The sequence below is a fragment of the Rhipicephalus microplus genome, chromosome X (assembly GCF_043290135.1).
Source record: "Rhipicephalus microplus isolate Deutch F79 chromosome X, USDA_Rmic, whole genome shotgun sequence".
Lineage (NCBI taxonomy): Eukaryota > Metazoa > Arthropoda > Arachnida > Ixodida > Ixodidae > Rhipicephalus > Rhipicephalus microplus.
In genome coordinates, this window is record NC_134710.1 from 148,392,518 (window position 1) to 148,411,393 (window position 18,876).

At 43.6% G+C, this 18,876-nt stretch overlaps 1 protein-coding gene across 1 annotated transcript in view; it reads right to left on the reverse strand.

Annotated features, from left to right (window-relative positions):
- LOC119176883 (synaptogenesis protein syg-2) overlaps window positions 1–18,876 on the reverse strand; it is a 150,607-nt gene that overhangs the window by 9,289 nt on the left and 122,442 nt on the right. The window contains exons 6-7 of the mRNA XM_075876457.1: window positions 15,532–15,834; window positions 14,565–14,861 (exon numbers count right to left, since the gene is read on the reverse strand). Coding sequence (XP_075732572.1) covers window positions 14,565–14,861; window positions 15,532–15,834 — 600 coding nt within the window. The remainder of the gene's footprint in view (window positions 1–14,564; window positions 14,862–15,531; window positions 15,835–18,876) is intronic.

An 18,876-nucleotide genomic window follows, 5' to 3' on the forward strand; every position in this document is an offset into this window, starting at 1 on the left:
GGAATACTCGCACAGGCAGATGTTATCCTGTCCTTCATGTCATTAACATCGCTGGGCTCTGTTACGTAAACTCGATCTTTAACGTAGCCCCAAAGGAAAAAGTCGAGCGGAGAAAGGTCAGGTGATCTTGGTGGCCAAAACATCGCTCCTGCGCGCCCAATCCACTGTTGTGGAAAACGTCTGTCCAACCAGTTCTTCGCCCTGGTAGAAAAATGTGGTGGTGCTCCATCGTGCTGAAACCATACTTGGCGCAGGTCATTCAGGGAAAGACTGCAGACAAGATCATCAATGACAACACCTAATATTTCTTCTGTGTACATCTTTCCGTTCAAGTTGTCCTCAAAAAAGTGAGGTCCGATGATCCTGTCCCCGAGTATGCCGCACCACACATTCACACTCCAGCGAACTTGATGCTTGTGCTGCCTCAGCCAGTGTGGGTTTTCTTGTGCCCAATAATGGGCGTTGTGAAGATTAACACTTCCATTTCGGCAAAACCGAGCTTCATCAGTCCAAATTATTCTGTGCAAAAAGTCATTTTCTTGATCAGTTTTGATGAGGCCCCAATTGCAGAAGTCAACTCGCCTTTCAAAGTCCGCCTCATTTAGGTCCTGATGAAGGTAAACGTGATATGGATGGAACTTGTGCTTTCTTAAAACATTTGTGACTGTTCCGATGCTGCGACCGCACTGATCGGCAATCTGTCGGATGCTGAGCTCTGGCATCGAGGTTACGCACGCGACAACGTCGATTTCAAAGTCTTCATCGACGATTGCCTTCCTGGTCCGTCTCGGAAGGTGGACAGAGCCTGTTGTGCAGAAGCGTCGAAACAGGTTTGTGAAAGTGGGCCTTGTTGGAAGGGGACGGTGTGGGTGGCGAGACGCGTAAAGCTCCATTGCTAACGAAGCGTTGCCATTCATTTCAGCCATTGCAAGCACCACGTCTACTTTTACTTTGGTAGAATACCTCACGCCAGAAGCAGCCATATTAGCTCGAAAGGACTCCACGTGGATTTCCTTGGTAGACCTTCAATGCAGAGACGCTGTGCTCTAACCGGAGGCACCCTAGTGCAGGACGGTCCTGCTAACGCGTTCACAAGAAGATGTCTCAGTGTGATCTAAAGTCACGAAAAAACGTCGCGAAAAATGGTCTCCTGTTATCGCGTTCATCAGGATCATGCGTAAGGCTCATGGCGCACCGCGCTGTCACATTTTGATTTCGCCGGCCGAAGAGGGCAAGGGTAATTGCTATCACCTATGCCTACGCTTCCACCCTCTTCACACACTAAACACCACACGCAACAGATGCGTCACTTTAGGGAGGAGCTTTGCGCGGACCCTCACCCTCTTGCATGCGTAATCGTGCGAAAGACAATTAAACTTTGGAGCCGGATATCTCGGAACACAGGCGTGCTAGAAAAAATCTTCCAACTGAAACTGTGTACAAACACCACTGCCTACATTTTTTCAATATAAACATGCCAACTTACCGCAGCCAGTAAAAAGTTAATTATTAAATTTTAGTTAATTGGGCTGCTGACAGCGATAATTATCATCTAACTTTCTGTCCCCCTGGCCGCTTAACTTATTTGCACAAGTGGTTCTCACGTGCCTTCGAGCGCCTAATTTTAAAAAAATCATAAAGCTTAATTTTGAACACCCGGTATATTTGAAATATGCTTATACTAAGCCTCACACTACCCCATGTTTGCTCCTCGCTAATTAAAATAAAGCGCGGGCTCTCTTTTCCAGCACAGCCTAAATGTAAACATGCCATGCATAGGGCAACATTAGTTAAAACCGTCTAAAAATATATACACGAAATGGGAGCGAACAAAAGCGCGTTTGCATGCATGCAGGCTTTCTTGAAATAAAAAAGCGCTTTCTTAATTTATTCTGGCGTGCGTGAGGGAGCCAGCCATGCTTAAACAGAGTTACAACTTGTCAGGCACTTTTGTGCGCGGAATGCTGCGAGCATTTCAACTTTCTCCCTTGTCGTGGCGTGATACGCCAACGTTTGCCGCCTTACGAAATCTCCACACGAAGTAACAGCGGAGCTGCTCTGCGTAGAACAAACGCTGTCATCTGTTCAACCTTAGGAACACGGCGGCAGAACGTATTCTTGCCATTATCGGGATTAAACAAGGCCACCACGAGAAATTTCACCACGCAGCGCTTCCCTGCAAGCATGTCCACCCAAATTAGGAGATCGCACTTGCTGAAGAGCGCAGCTGTAAAAACAGTTGTAGCGTTGAAGCTGCTTCTCGCCTCGGCATAGCGCAGTCGAGGACAAACGCGCCCGGGGCGCTATGCAGGATCGGCCGAGTTTCGCGAAACTCGGGATATTCCCTAGGCCTGGCGACAGCCCTTTTGAATGAGCACAGTACGAAAAAGTCAAACCCAACCCTCAGCACGCTGATTTTAATTGGTTAAGATTGATTCAGTCATCGCGTCAAGGACGGTCGACTAAACTGGGCGGTGTTTTCAAACCAGGGGCATCTTCTTTCATCTGTTCGTCTTTCCACTGAGTGCAGAAGTACACCCATGCAATAAAAGTGTCAGACATTTTTTGTGATGATATTTGTTAGACGCACAGGGTGTTAAAATTTATTTTAAAGGTTTTAATACTTGCACTAAGTCTGTTTTAGAATAATCAGCACGTCGACGGTAGCCTATGAGATCAGTGCCGGCTGAGCGTCTTACCACATTGCGAGCGCAGCAAAACCCTAGGTCACGTGTTAATCATCATGGTCAGCTTGTAGATTCTAGCGCGCTACACGGCCGGTGCGCGTTGTTTTTGTTGTCATCGCCCAGTATTACCCGAGCCCGTGCGGCCGGCTAATTAGCTATTTGGCCGGACGGTGTGCTTGGCTAGTTAGGGCAGGACATTCTATAACCAAGCTAATAACATCAAGTCGTGGTAAGGCCGAGATAAATACGCCACATCTTAAGGAAGATTGTGTTGATAAGCCGTGTAAAGCTAGAAACGGGCTAACTAAAGCATGCTAGTTGATGAGCTAACTATGCAAATTGACGCGACGTTCATCATGAGCACGCTGAGTGAATTCATGTTGTTTAGCGCTTACTAATATGGTGAGAATAGGTGTCTGCTAATCAGGATTACGTTTATTAGCTCTATACTGATTATGGCTGGTCTTGCTAATTATGCCTGAGATATTTGCATTTTTGAAGCATTAATAATGCAGACAATGCAGCCCTGCGTAATAGTTGTGAAGCCTCAGTCAATTAGTACAATCAAAATTAAGACAGAGCTGATGTAGCCTTCACAACAAAGCCAACCCCGCACAGGGGTAGGCGACCATCTTTAAAAAGTGACAGCTTTGCTGCGAAAGCGAAGCAATGAACGTGATAGCAACAAAATAGAAGGTGACGCGCCGAATGGCAAACAGATCAAAGCGTGCCCCATCTTTCCGACGCACAAATGACACATGAAACGTACTCACAAATACAGATGAACGCGGATAAGCGTCTCAGTCGTTACTTGTCTGTGTCTGGAAAGCGTGCTCTTTTCGCAAAAGGAGACTGTGCAACGACTGCAGTGACCTTTGTGCACCCGATAACTACAACAGACTCATTGTGGTAAAAATCCAAGGTCAGCCAAGCCGTAAGATTCTCCCCATCACGAGATAAGGGCGTGCGAGTGAGCGTCTACCCCTTCTCCGTGGGCAGAGTGCGTGTGGGAGATGAAAGCATGCGTCGCCGTGACGTGACAATGTGGCAACGTGCACTCAAGCGCCATATTGTGGGTAATGCTGAAAATGTGATTCTCCCCCTCCCCGAGATGCCCGTCACCATCGGTAAGTGGTAGATATAAATAAATTGCCGCTTGAAACTCCGCGAAGAAGTTTTTTAAGGATTATTTTTTTCTTGCGTTTTCATATATATAGATACGTATACATATACGGTGAGTGACAGCGACGCCCACGTCAGCATTGACGCCAACGCCAGCTGCAAAATTTAGCTTAGAGTGTCCATATTATTGCTTTCACAATAAAAGCTGCAAGAAGCTAGGTTATCACAAGCTTCTCTATGAATCCAGCTTTGCACAAATAGTGTAAGCTCACAAAAATATTTTATATGTAAAGGAGCTGCCACTTCGCGTTCACCGCATCAATCACTTAACAGTCATACTGCTACTATCACAGTCACGAGTTAACTCGGGCCTCATACTATGCACACATGCACGCAAAGATAAAATTGGTATCACCACGCGGCTACGATGTCTCGCATTCAATGTCACCGTGGTCACGACGTATCCAATCACAGCCGCGTAGCCACCATGGTGCGAGCGCCCTAGTGACCACCTGTTCTTATATTTATCTGCAATATTTGATAGAATCGATACAAGCAACACGAGAGTGCTACGTGCGCATCCTTGCTGCCTTCGAAGTGGAAATTTTCATGCTGTAGGTGGAATCAAATAACCTGTCCGAAAGAGGACATACGCCCATGAACATGCCTATGGGAGGCGCGTGTGAGCTGGCAAAAAGCGCGACAATCACGCCGACGTCGCTGCACTGTTAAAATGTTGACCGAGTGGCGGCAATAACGTGTTCGCACTAAAGTCTCTGTGTCCTAAGAGTCTTTAGTTAGCACACGGTGTTTTTTTTCTTTTTTTTTTTGATAACCACTGCCGATGTCCCTCATGTGTCTCCGATGCCCCGCGCGTTCCTGTAGCCATTTATATCAACGCTGCTATCACAAGTTCCACACTGTTTTTGCCATGGCCGCCGCAGAGCAAGCTCGGAGCAAAATCGTCTGCCCGAGAAGCTCGGACCATCCTGCATAGCACCCCTGGCCTGCGAAGGCTGCCAGAGCTATAGCGCGCAGCAAAGCGCTCTTTTGTCGACCTGCGGACGGGTGCTTTTTTGAAAAGACTACTCGGGGGCGGTTCATGGGGACTGCCGACGGGTGCAGAATGCAAATTACGCCCGCACCAATTGGTATTGTCTCAGATTTGCCGCAACGTGCAGCAGGAGGAGTACTAGCTGCTGCACGAGTTCAAACACAAAGGCTACTGTAAGAGGAAGAAAGAAAGAAGAAAAAAAGAAAGAAAGAAAGAAGATAAAGAAAGAAAGAAAGAAAGAAAGAAAATGAAGAGGATATAACAAAATACGTTTTTTTTTATTGATCTGATACATAAGCAGATGTTAGTGCAAAAGTAAGGCGCCGGATACTCTTTCGCCCTTGAGTGAATGTTGAACACATATCTTACGAGAAAAAAATAAAAAGCATTGCAAGGGAAATAAAACATCCAAGCACACATATGCAAAAATACACTCATGCGCACCTATATATAACAACACCAACACAAAGATAAGGAAATTTTCAAAGGTGAATCAATATTTTCTGTGATAGTGTCTCTAGTTAACATTAAATAAAACCTATAGACATATATCAACACTAACACAAAGGCAAAGAAATGTTCAAAAGTGAATGAATAATGTATCTGATAAGTTAACATTCCTTCCAACCTGCACAAAATTACAGTGCACATATCTGGTTCTTATAGAGTTGTATTCGCTCATGTGTACTTAAAAGTCGACATGCCATGAAATTCAGCACGCACATGTGATAGATGTGATATAATAATGCACAATGAGTACGACGCGTGATGCACAAGTGCAACTTGGTTATTTATTAGTACTCTCCAGCTTTTCCGCTGTCCTTTAAAAAACGTTTTAACAGTGCTAAACCGTATAGCCGTGGTCACGTCTGTGTAGAGCACGCACGCAGCCGGTTTTTGCTCCGTATAGCGAAACCTTGAGGCAGTATCGGGCTCTGATGTGGTCAGCCTCACAACTAGGACACGAATGCTCCTGACACACCACTTCGGAGCCCGAAACTGTCTCAAAGTTTCGCGCCGCGGAGCGAAAACTGGCTGATCGCAAGCTCTACAGAGACGTGGCCGCGGCTGTACGTCTGTAAAGCACCAGTTGTCTATGAGCCCAGACGTTTCTTGATACTAAACTGTCAGCGGTCTAAGTCAAACAGTTCCGATTTAAGACGGCGTCTTGGTGTGTCGTGATGTGGACAGTCTATAAAAAGGTGACATACGTCTTCATCTACAAATCCACATTCGCACTCAGAAGTTTCAGCTCGGACAATTCTGTGTAAAAACTCTTTTGTGTATGCGGCGCGTAGACTTAACTGGTAAGTAAGTATTTCCATACTTCTATACAGTAATCTTGAATTGAAAGAATGGATCAATAAGATACGAATCGCAGCTGTTTGTACTTTGGTCAATCCAAGTATTTTTGATCATTCGGAAAGTTGTAGCTTTTAAAATACTAGGCAATTGATTTTTCGAGATTGGTAAAGGCATAGTAACATCTTTATTATGTGCTTGTCGTGCCGCTTCATCGGCAGCTATGTTTCCAGGAATGTTACAATGGCCAGGTATCCACTGGAACTTGATCTCTTGTTGCGCCTAGCTTGCTTTTCTGAGCTGTTTAAATGTTTCGTATGTCAAACTATTACTAATTACTGTAATCTTTGTACTGGTAAGTGATGTTAATGCAGCCGGTGAATCGCTGAAAAGTACTCATTTTTTCGCGTCTGTTGTCATGTTTGTACTGGTGAGTGACCTTAATGCGGCCTGCGAATCGCTGAAAAGTACAAATTTTTTTCGCATCTGCTATCGAGTTTGTAAACTTGATAACATACAAAATAACAAAGAGTTCAGCAGCTGTAGATAACATCGTGCGACATATTTTAAATGATTTTGGAATTTTGAGCTGTGATGTAATAAACGGTGATCTTGAAGACGTTGGAATACTTAAGTCATCTGTGTAAATGTGTAGTAACCTGGATACCGCATGTGTATCTGAAAAAGCGATAGTTGTTCAGCAGCATGAATGACCATGTCTCTCTTTCTGATGACGCCATCTACTCACAATTCAATATTTGGTATTGCAAGCAGCCACGAAGGATGGTCAACTTAAGAGCTCCAAAATTCATTCCTTGGTAATATGTGTACATTATTCTGTATTTCTTTATTAGCATTGCTTTTATTCCTTCGTAAAGTCTCCAGTGCCAATGAGTGGTCTGTGTTTTGCGTCTGCAAGTGAAAAAAATGCCCGCATGTTTCGAATGCTCTCATGACTGAAAAGCGTGGTTGTGGAGTCTCTGCTATGACAAGGCTGCTGGAGGTCACTCGTGGAAAACCTAAACAGACGCGCAGTCCTCTAGCTAATATCCGCTGAAGCCGCTCTCTTAAAGTGCGGGAAAGGCCTTGTAAAACCACTGCAGAATATACAGTTTTTTTTTTGTTGTACTAAAACATTGTGAACAGGGAGCATAGTTGTACCAGCAATTCTGCGCAGTATATTCACTAGCTGATTACCTCGTTTTTGAGTAGCCCATTATAGCTGCCGATCAAGTATTACTCCGACAAATCAATGCTGTGTCACAGTCATTAGTGGTTCTCCTCCAAAATTGCGATTGAACTTTTTTACTTCCTGTAGGTAAAGGACAATGCTGCTGTGTTTGCGTGCGACCGAAACATTCCTCTTTCTTTTAGAAAGTGGTTAATAATACTCATTTCCTCTTGTGGTGCCATCTGAATTAACTGAACATCAGTCCCAGATGCCCGAATGCACAAATTATCTGCATATAAACAGTATATCAACCGAAAATGCAGTCTTTTTGCTAAATCAGCCATAACCAAGTTGAAAAGAAAAGGGCTGAGTACGCTTCTTTACGGCGCTCTCTCCCTTACGTCATGCTCAGCAGCCCCGCCGCGGTGGTCTAGTCGCTAAGGTACTTGGCTGCTGACCCGCAGGTCGCGGGATCGAATCCCGGCTGCGGCGGCTCCATTTCCGATGGAGGCGAAAGTGTTGTAGGCCCATGTGCTCAGATTTCAGTGCACATTTAAGAACCCCAGGTGGTCGAAATTTCCGGAGCCCTCCACTACGGCGTTTATCATAATCATATGGTAATCATATGTTGAACCCCACATATTATCATTCTTATACTCAGAACTCTTTCATCCGCTTGTCTGAATGAATACTTTGCAACCTGACAAAAATTTAGAGATCCACCGCAAAGACCTCCCGGACAGTCTAAATTCCAACATACTCAGCAGAACATGAGTGTGACTGACTGAATCAAATGCCCTTTTGATGTCTAAGAACAAACACTGCGATCGTCAAACTACCATAGGCGCGTTCATTCTCCACATATGTTACTATGTCCAGTATTGCATACATTGTACACCTTGGTTTTCTAAAGCCTGTTAAAAAGTTGGACAATACACGGGTTTTGTTACACCACCACTGAAGTCGCGCATCAATCATGTTTTCCATTACCTTACATAAACAACTTGTCAGACTCATTGGGCGGATGGCTTCACGGCTCAAGAACGTGCTAGCCCAATTTAAGATCAAAATTATGCGAGCGAGCTTCCATGGCTAGGGTACCACTTTTTGTTTCTATAGATTGTTGTAAATATCAAAAAAATGGTTGTCCCTGTTGGCCCAAGGTTCCTTAGCGTATTGTACGTAGTGCCGTTAGGTACAGAGGCTGGTTGTTGACGGCATGATGCTATAGCACATTGCAGCTCACTTAACGTAAATACAAGGTCTAGTTGATGATGCTGGGCCTAATAGCAAGCATTAAACTTCTGATTGGATAACGCAACAAATTTATAAAAAATAAGGCACATAGTGATGAACCAGCCATACTGCTAAGTTGAAAAAAATCCTCTGCAACCACAACTTTCCCTTTGTCCAAGGCTACAGCCAGAGCACGAAGTGGAAAGCTCTGTAATACTGGGCCACTAAATGCCCGAAATGCAAGCGAAATTCTCGGAACAGCTGTGTGGGGAGAAAGCGTACCACAAACTTCACGCCAGCATCGTTTGACTAAATTTTCTAGTTGTATGTATATTATACTGTGTATTTTCTGTGCATTTTTGTATGTTTCTAAACTTCCACTGCGTTGGTATGCCTTTTTGAAACGTCGTGTGACAGCGCTTAGATGTTCATACTTTCTGTCACTTGCAGCATAGTCTTTGGGAATCAGCACTTTTTTGTACACTTGTTCGCATTATCCTACTAAACTTCAGCAAAGCTTTCAACTCTCGTAAGGTGACTAATTGGGTTTGTTAGGCGGTACCAGAATGCTTTCCAGTTTGTCACCTGATGTTTTTATTTCGCAAGTAGGGATGATTTAAAAGGATGGGAAAATGGTTTCTCTCACGTGTTTTCCCATACACTTTTCATCCAAAACTATTCACTAGATTTTGGGAACACGGGGTAATATCCTTAAAATTCGAGTAATTATACCCGCGAAAAAGGTCAGGGAGCCGTCATTTACAATAGTCGAATTGCATTTGTCTGTGGGGCACTCAACAACGTTCGCACGTGCATTACATCGATCACTCTCCCAGATTACGTTGGGCGCATTAAAGTCTCTACACACAAATACATGTGAATTAGAAATATTGAAGATATTCGCTAGCTCTTCCACCACAATACGGCTCGAAGGTTGTAAGTTAAGACAAATCATCGTTATGCACTGTTCACCAAATGATTATTCACAAGTGATGAATTCCAGAAAGTCTGAATTGCTGGAGTGAACTTGGTGAGAAAGAAGATCCTTTCTGACGCGGAGATGACTCTGCAAGGACCACTTGGATGACATGACTTATATCCGAGTTAGGGAGGCGGAACTCGTCACTAACTCCTGCCCTTTAAATGCAAAGTATAGGAAAATTATATTGTAAAAGGAGTTTACAGAAGTCAGCACACTGCCTTCAAAGAATGTTGGCATTCCACTGGAATACAGAGACATTTTTCATATGTTACTTGCAGGAGGTTTGACCTGGATTCCTGACACAATAGTGCTTCCAGAGGCAGCAGCGCTTTTGCTTCTGGTAGGTTGTTTGCTTCCGGTAGAGCAGACAAAAATGCTTCAAATGCTGCGAAAAGCATTGGTAGAATCGATGGCATGACTGATGCAGAGGCACGGTTACCATTGACTGGTTCTGTTTCTGAGGCCTGCTGAGAAGGACGTCATCTTTCGATGTTGTCGCTTGGGCAAACAATGATGCTGTCGGCTGTGCTACTTTCCGGTTGAGGTCGCATGGGCATTTTATCTATCTATCTATCTATCTATCTATCTATCTATCTATCTATCTATCTATCTATCTATCTATCTATCTATCTATCTATCTATCTATCTATCTATCTATCTATCTATCTATCTACCTATCTATCTATCTATCTATCTACCTATCTATCGAACTATCTATCTATCTATCTATCTATCTATCTATCTATCTATCTATCTATCTATCTGTCTGTCTATCTGACATGACTGCATAGCGAGCATAGGTTACAGGTCCTAACTTGGAAATTATGACATGCATGTTATGTGAATTATAACTACACGCCACGCTCATGATGCGCTCGCGGTCTTTTCACTAGCTTCACATATAACAATTTAATATATGATGTATATAATGCGAATATTCGACGAGGACACAGAGGACAAGAAGAAACACAACACTCACAACTAATTTTATTTTAGAAGCAGCACTTCATATGTATAACCCAAATTTCTAGCGACACAAAAAAGCATATCATCTAAAGCTGTCCAAGCTTATCTGTCGTGTACTATCACTTGAGTGCGCGCAAAACGTTGTTTGGCAATGATTTATGTTCGTAGTTCTTTTCTGCGTCTCTAGGAATTCGGGTTATATATACATATGAAGTGCTGCTTCTGAAATAAAGTTAGTTGCTAGTGTAGTGAGTGTTATTTTTCTTCTTGTTCTCTGTGCCCCCATCTAATTGGGGCTATACACCATATGTTAAAATGATATCTTACCAACTGGGCCAGCTCTTAAGCCTACTGGACATATACCAAATTTGGTATTACGAGACGTGAATGGATAACAAAGACATGGTAATCATGGCATGCGTGTCATGTAAGAACATGACTACATGCTACGCTCATGATGTGCTCATGGCCATTTCACTAGCTTCACTCATACCGCCCTTGGTATAACGTGACTCGAGCGAACGACCAAGGTAATTGACACGTCTAAACATGATAATTATGACACGGGTGTCATGTAAAACATCACTACATGCCACACTCATAGTGAGCTTGTGGCCATTTCAGTCATTTCACATGTGCCAAATTTTGTGTTACGTGACGTGAATGAATGACGAAGGTGTGCGTCTGGTGAAAACATGATAATCATGGCATGTGTATCATGTAGGAACAAGACTACATACCACGCTCATTATGCGTTCGCGGCCATTTCGCTACCTTCCCATATACCATATTTGGTAATAAGTGACGCGAAAAAACAAAGAAGGTAAATGACACGTCCAAATATAATAATCATGACATGCGTGTCATATAGAACATGACTACATGCTACGCTCATATTGCGCTCACAGTCATTTTTCTAGCTTCAAATATAATAAATTTGGTATTACATGACGAGAATATGTCACGAAGATAAAAGGCACATCGAAGTACGATGATTATTACATGCATGTCATATAAAACATGACTATATGCTACTCTCATAGTGTGCTCGCGGCTTTTTCGCCAGCTTCACATATACCGAATTTGGTATGACATGCTGCGAACAGATGAGAAAGGAAAATGACATGTCTAAACATGCAATCATGGCATGCTTGTCATGTAAAACATGACTACATGCTACACTCATAGCAGGCTCGCGGCTATTTTGCTAGCTTCAAATATACCAAATTTAGTGTTACACAGCGTGAACGGAAAATGAAGCTATATGACTAGTGCAAAGATAACGATCATGACACGTGTGTCATGTAGGAACATGATTACGTAGCACGCTCATGATGCTCTCGAGGCCGTTTCGCTAGCTTCACATGTACCGAATTCGGTATTTCGTGATTCGAATAAACTACGAAGGTAAACGATATGTAGAAACACAATAATCATAACATTAGTATCATGTAAAACATGACTATATGCTATGGTCATTTCAGCCCTTTCGCAAGATTTACACATACCAAATTTGGGATTACGTGACGTGAATGAAGGACGAACACACATGCCAGGCGTAAATGTGATAATCATGACATAGAAGTCATGTAGGTATAATTTACGTCTGCTTCATCATGTTGTGTTGATTTTAATATGACATATCCACCTCCCTCATTCGTGCTTCGCATATCATCGATTCCGACTGTACGTGGGATCTGCCAATTATTTTTTTCCGTCGCCACCGCCGCCCCTGTCATTCTCGTATGTGTAAATGTATGTGTATATATACGGAGAATAATGCCCTAGCCTCCGCTGTCTGCGGAGTGACCATCGCCTTTCCGACCGTGGTACTTCTGTGTGCGCCTCGAGAGCGAACAAGGGGGAGGGAAGGGAGGCGCTTGTGGTTGCCACTCTATCGCGCCAACAGTCATCGCGCGCCTGGTGCCCCCACCACAGGTGGGAGCTTCTGTGGGCTGTGCTCTCAACACATAAACAACGGTGCCATGAGTGTGCCTTCAGCAGCCGTGTTCTTTTAAACCAGCCTTTTGTAGAGTTACATGAGATGCGATCTGAATCAGTTGACTGCCAGCCTCACTTCGTAGAACATTGCAGTTCACCCCTATCACACTCATTGCTTCAACTTTTTGGTGAAACTGATTTTGTGTAATCATCCCTGCCACAGTATCGAACTGCACTTGACAACATGTGCACGAGTATACATAGCCATAGAGACAGCTTCTTGAGACACAGCTAGGTATCCAGTGGCTATGCACGTTTTGCAGGTTCTGTACCATTTGTCATAAGTTATTCATGTTCATCTGTATCTGTGATTAAGTTTCGTGCGTCACTGTGCGTGAGAAACGCGGGGCACCTTTCAATCTGCTTGGCGTGAGTTTCGAATTTGTTGCTTTCGCGTTGATTGCTTCGCCTTCGCGGTAAAGCTGTGACTTTTTTCATACGCAACTAACGTAAATGGTTCATCTTCGCACATGTCTTCTAAATCACTCAGGTTATAAGTTGAGTATGATCAAAAATATTCCCTTCTAAGCAAAGCTTCTTGCTCTCAGCTTCATTGTCATCTATTGCTCCTGAGTTAGCTGGAGCCGTTTCCCGGTTGTGAATGAGCAAACATGCCGCATTTATGGTGTGTTTTGTTTTGCGCCTGTGAAAAAAATGGACACAATGAATCACAATGAAACACAATGAAAAGCCACATGAAAAGCCTCCAGGCTTTTCATTGTGTCCTGTAGTGTCACTAATAAGAGTTGACACACTCGGACTGGCATTTCCTTTCAAACCGTCATGTTGGTTTGGGGACTGAAAAGTGAAAAGGCGTTTTCAACTCTTGTTTATGGCAGCTAGACTATGAGTGGTTTGACGTATAAGTTATGAAGAATAGTTTTTCTTACACAACTAATTTACTAGCACGAAATAAGGCTCATTATTACATAATGGCGTTCAGAAATGAAAGCAGTTTGTTGGACTTCGGCAAGTACAAGAACTATGTCTACATCAGGATATCACATCGTGATTAGCCCCCCACCTTCCGCGTGGCTGCTTCTATCTGCAAAGCTGGTTCAGTCACTAACAACACCCGCCGCGGTAGTCTAGTGGTAAGGCACTCGGCTGCTCACCCGCAGGTCATGGGATTGAATTCCGGCCCTGGTGGTCGCATTTCTGATGCAGGTGAAAATGCTTGAGGTCCATTTGCTTAAAATCAGATCATAGTTAAAGAATCCCACGAAGTCGAAATTTCCGGAGTCCTCCACTACATAATCTGTCATAATCATATGAAGGCTTTAGGACGTTTAACCCCATATAACATATTCAATAATTATGAGTTGCTAAAAACAAAATTCTCATCGCGGAATAAAAAATTCACTGTTTCGATCCGTCATTTTCTCTGAAGCATGCAACACTCAACACTAAAACGGGTGCACTCTATGCAATACGCCTAAGATACATGGGGGGGCGGGGGAAGACATTTTAAGGGGCCGTTTTTATTTGTTTTGCACAATAATAATGAGAACTAACAAGCAAAATTGACGAGGAAAGTATAAGATATGTTATTTTAATTATAATGTAAATGTCAAGAAAAAAAGCACGAAAATATACCTTGTCGCAGGCAGGACCGAATCTGCAACCTTCGAATAAAGCGGCCAATGCTCTACTAAAAGTATGTTCCACACTCGCTACCATGGCGACTGGCGGTGCTGACTGACCCTCTAACATTGATATGCACAGATATACCCTATAAAGTGGATGAGGGGGGGGGGGGGGGGTTGAATTGGGATAGCCACCGTGGCAGCTCAGTTGGTACCACATCGGACGCGTTAAAGAAACGTGAAGAAAGGTCAAGTATATATGCAACTTATGTAGTTCACCATGCGGCACATGTCTTTTCAAGCCAAGTCGAGACGCTCGCACATGAACTACGTTCGTATCTAGTGACTAAGCAGCAAACATACGTAGCATTGCTGGCCCAGCCACTGCTCGCAGATGATAATGTCTCTAGCAACTGCTACGCCTTCTTGTATAACGTTCTCAGCAGCGTTCTTTTACCTGTCTCCGAGTAACCCTGGGCGGCGTTGGCGAGCACCGTGGCGGTGAGCTTCAGGGGCGCTGAGCGCTCGTTGCCCCCGACGGCATAAACGAGCATAGTGCATGGGCTTCCCGCGGGTAGAGCGTCCACCCAAAAGGAAGGGGACAGCGAGCTCAGGTTGGCCACCAGTCGACGTCCCCGTTCGCGTACCTCCAGCTGGTAGAGCACGCCTGGCTCGTGAGGTGCTGCGCATTCGACCCGCAGTGAGCCTGCAACTTGGCGCACCACGCTGCAGTTCTGTGGGGCACGGGGCGGTCCTGCACGCATGAGAGCCAAGTCGCCGAAGACTGCAGCTCTATCGCGAAATGAAAGCGATGCTGTGTATCCATTTTTGCGGACTAAAAAGCATTCGCTGCAAACACTGCTTCTAACATTGCATGATTCTTATTCATTTAGTGTATATGCTTAAATTTATTTAGTTACATTTATTTTACAGTGTTGCGTGCATTATTGGTGGACCCCTTACATCGTATAAAATGCAATCCGTATGGCGACAGTACTTTCTTTTTAAATATAGTTTCGGTCTTTCAGCACGCAAAATAAAAGTGCCTTCCCCTTTATTATCTTCAGCTACTGTTGTTGCCATTAGCCTACCTTTTGTGCTGCATGTGTACTGGGATAGTTCAAGCTATAAGCAGCCATATTGGGCAACTTAACGCACATGTGGTTGTAGTAATATTAATTTAATTGTGGCATCTTGAATTTTCGCTCACATTTGTGTCAGTGGAAGTAAGAGCGTGGCAACGGGATACGACGCAACACGACGCTTCACTGAAGGGACAGGCACTGCTTCAAAATGCTTACAAAAACTACGTGATCCTAAAATAACAATTAGTCTTCATTATCCTGCCGCAAACGGTCCATCTATACGGCATCATAAAAGTGAGCTAGCCAACAAAAGCATTCATTAAGAACAGTGTGCCTTACCCGACGGCAAGATCTCGAAGAGGCAGGGCTCAGAGGCTGGTCCCACAGCGTTGCGCGCCCAGCAGCTGATGATGCCATAGTCTGATTCGTTTTCAGGTGCGTACAGCAGCAGGCTACTGGCCAGGCCTTCGTTGCCAGAAGCGGACGCCCAGGCCAGCTCGCGGCGTGGCCCCGATGAGGTGTTCAAAGACCACTGGAACGTCACGTTGGCTGGTTCGGCACGTACCGAGCATTGGATGCGCACCTCATCGTTCTTAGCCGCACGATGCACGCTGCGCTGCATTGAGGCGCAGACGGGTGCATCTGGCAGAATAAGGAGAAATGCGATTGCCCGTTAACAAAAACTTCTCTTCTAAAAGCTTCGGAAAGTGACACTAGCACTTGAAACATGCGAAGGAATTTCTGTGCTTCTATGCTACACTGCAGCCCTTTAGTTGATTGGGTCATTATTCAGCTGAAAACAATTGCTCCAGTGGTGGCGCTGATGAAAATGCCTTTGTCATAGAACATTTACAAAACGCTCAAACATTCGCAGACTTCATTAACTTAGTCCGCATGCTTAATTACTGGCAGCTCCAATAACACATTTCGACGGTTCCCCTTTTTGTGCTCACACAAAGATCGCTTAAAACGCTGTCTTTTGTGTTGATATACGCGGCTTACTGGTACTTCAAGGTCATAACAACAACAGCAACAATAAATATAATCAATCAATCAATCAATCATTTATTTAGCGTGCCCTAGGACAACCATGAGGTCTCAATGCAGGCACACGCAAAAATAAAATAATACAATACAGACACGCTTCAGAAAAATGAAAAAAGAGTGAAAACACACAGAAAGACAGAAATCAGCGCGAAAATAAAATAATAAAAAGAAAAGTTGAGAGTCATAGAAAGGAATTGAAAATAAAGGGGAATATACACAACTATGTAGAAACCATTCTAAAACACGGAAAAGGGAAGAATCTGTACTTTGTGAAAAACTATGTTAAGACAGTGCAGACTTCAGATAGAAACAATGACAGTGGTCTGTGAAAAACATGAACATCATAAAAGTCAACATTATAGAGACTTTCTATTCTGTGAACAGTTGAGTGTTGAAAACCGTTGGCAGCTACATGAAATGGTTGATCTCTGGTTTATTACGTGGAATCTGAATATTTACACAACTGAGGAGTAAAGGGCAGGATGCCAAACCGTGGACCAGTTTGTAAGGAATTACCAGGTCAGCGCGATTTCATCAGAAGCGAAGTGATGGCAATGATAATATTTTGGCAGTGTTGGATGAGATCCAGAGTTATTTCGAGCTAAACAATGATAGTAAATGCTTATGATTTTTTCTGGTCTGTTTAAATGGCGTCACTGTCAGATTTAGAAGTGTCATTTCTGATCACATATGCATATTCAAGTTCAGGAAGACATATTTCGATGTACGATTTCTGGAAGGTGGTAGGAGAACTGAATTTTCAAGAGATTTACAAACCCCGCCCAGCAAACAACGGGCACGCAAGGCAGCACGTTTAGTGTTAACAGAAACATTTAGCATGCTCTCAAAAAGAAGACCAAGATCACTGAAATCAGAAACCTTACATAAGAACATAGTATTGGCAGAGTATGGCAATGACATGATGGTTGTTTTGCGAGATGTGCTCATGAATTTTCTTTTTGAGGTATTCAAAGGTTATTGTTATAAAACCATTCGGAGAAGGAACACAAATCTGGCTGCAGCAAGTAACTGTCGTTAAGTGAATGAATTTCCTTAAACACCTTGATGTCATCAACATACAATAGAAAAGAAGAATGAGTAAATGCAAAAGAAATATGAATAACGTAAATTCAAAAAATAAGAGTGTGCCTAATACTGACCCTTCAGGAACTTCACTGGTCACTTTGTACAATAAAGACGTTTGGTCAATTACGGCAGCATAACATGATCTATTAAGCAGATAGCTGTGCAGGAGATTCATAACAGGTGAGTGAATATTAAAGTTTGCAAGTCAAAACCTTGCTCAGGTCACAATAGACTATGTCAACCTGTACTCTCTGAGAAATAGGTGAAGAGATTTGTGTCATGAAATCAGCAAAATTTGTGGTCTTTGAGGGACCAGGCAGAAACCCATGTTGATTAGGAATTAATGAACTATTCAGGCTAACATAAAATTTGTTCTAAAGAGCCAGTTCCAAGATCTTCGATGTGGCGCAAAATTACAAAATTGCGTGATGATCTAAAACAACCAGTTTCCCGCCCGACGTAAATACTGAAAAAAAAACATGCACTTTCCCACAACCTGAAAAGTATTGAAGCATTCAGACAGGTAATAAATATTTTTTCAGTACTGGAGCAACTGTATCACCATAAGCCTTTAGTATGGTGGATGGGATGCTATCGGGACCACACAATAAGGACAGTTTTAAGCGCCCAATGAATGAGCTGGTGAGCATTTCTTCTAGCGATAGACCACTAGATGTGCTAACTGCCTTGGGCTGCTGTACTATCGGAGTCGTAAAGTCTGAGGCCTTAAAAATGGATGAAAAATGTATTGAAATACAGTCAGCGATGGCATGCACTTAGACACCGTGCGAGCCCAGTAGCCTGAAGGACTCCCCGCTTTAACTAGACCGTTTCCGTACATACTTTGAAAAATCAGTTGGTTTGTCAGATTTTTTGTAATAATAGTAATAATAATAATAATAATAGTCAGTTTCACCGCAAGCATTAAGCAATGACTGCGATAACAAGTGATAATGTTATACGAAGTGAGTCTGGCAACTAACTCATTTGGATCCGATCTCTCATAACTTCACAAAACGGTGGCTGCTCCAAGCCGATTAGGTTTTCGCTCAGTTTATTAACATTGAGGGCGCAGTGTGGGAGCCGTCCGATGATGCCTGCCAAGATGGTGCGCCACTGATTGCGACCACGACCTTCGCATCAAAGTTCGCAGTTTCTACTCGAGTGACCTGATGTCCCAATCCCCTCCTGCGTCTATTCATGCCTGCAAAAGACGGGCGGGGTGTTTTCTATATGCTTGAGCAGCATTTGTCAGCAGACATAACACGTGGGTGGTGATATCAGATGCGCCCTCTGAGCCACCTAGATTAGCCAGCTCTTCATTTGATCTCTCAGCCACGCTCGCGGACCACGCTCGCGCGCTTTTATCCGCGGGCAAAAGATGCGATGCTTGGTGGGACGTTATTTATTTGGACTTGATACCGACCATGATGGCCACGGCGACACCGATGTCACAAACCCTTTGAGAGCGTCCGTATGATTGCTATCAGAAAAATAATATATTATAATAAATATTGTTTTGGTTTTACATGGCGACAAGACGATATGATT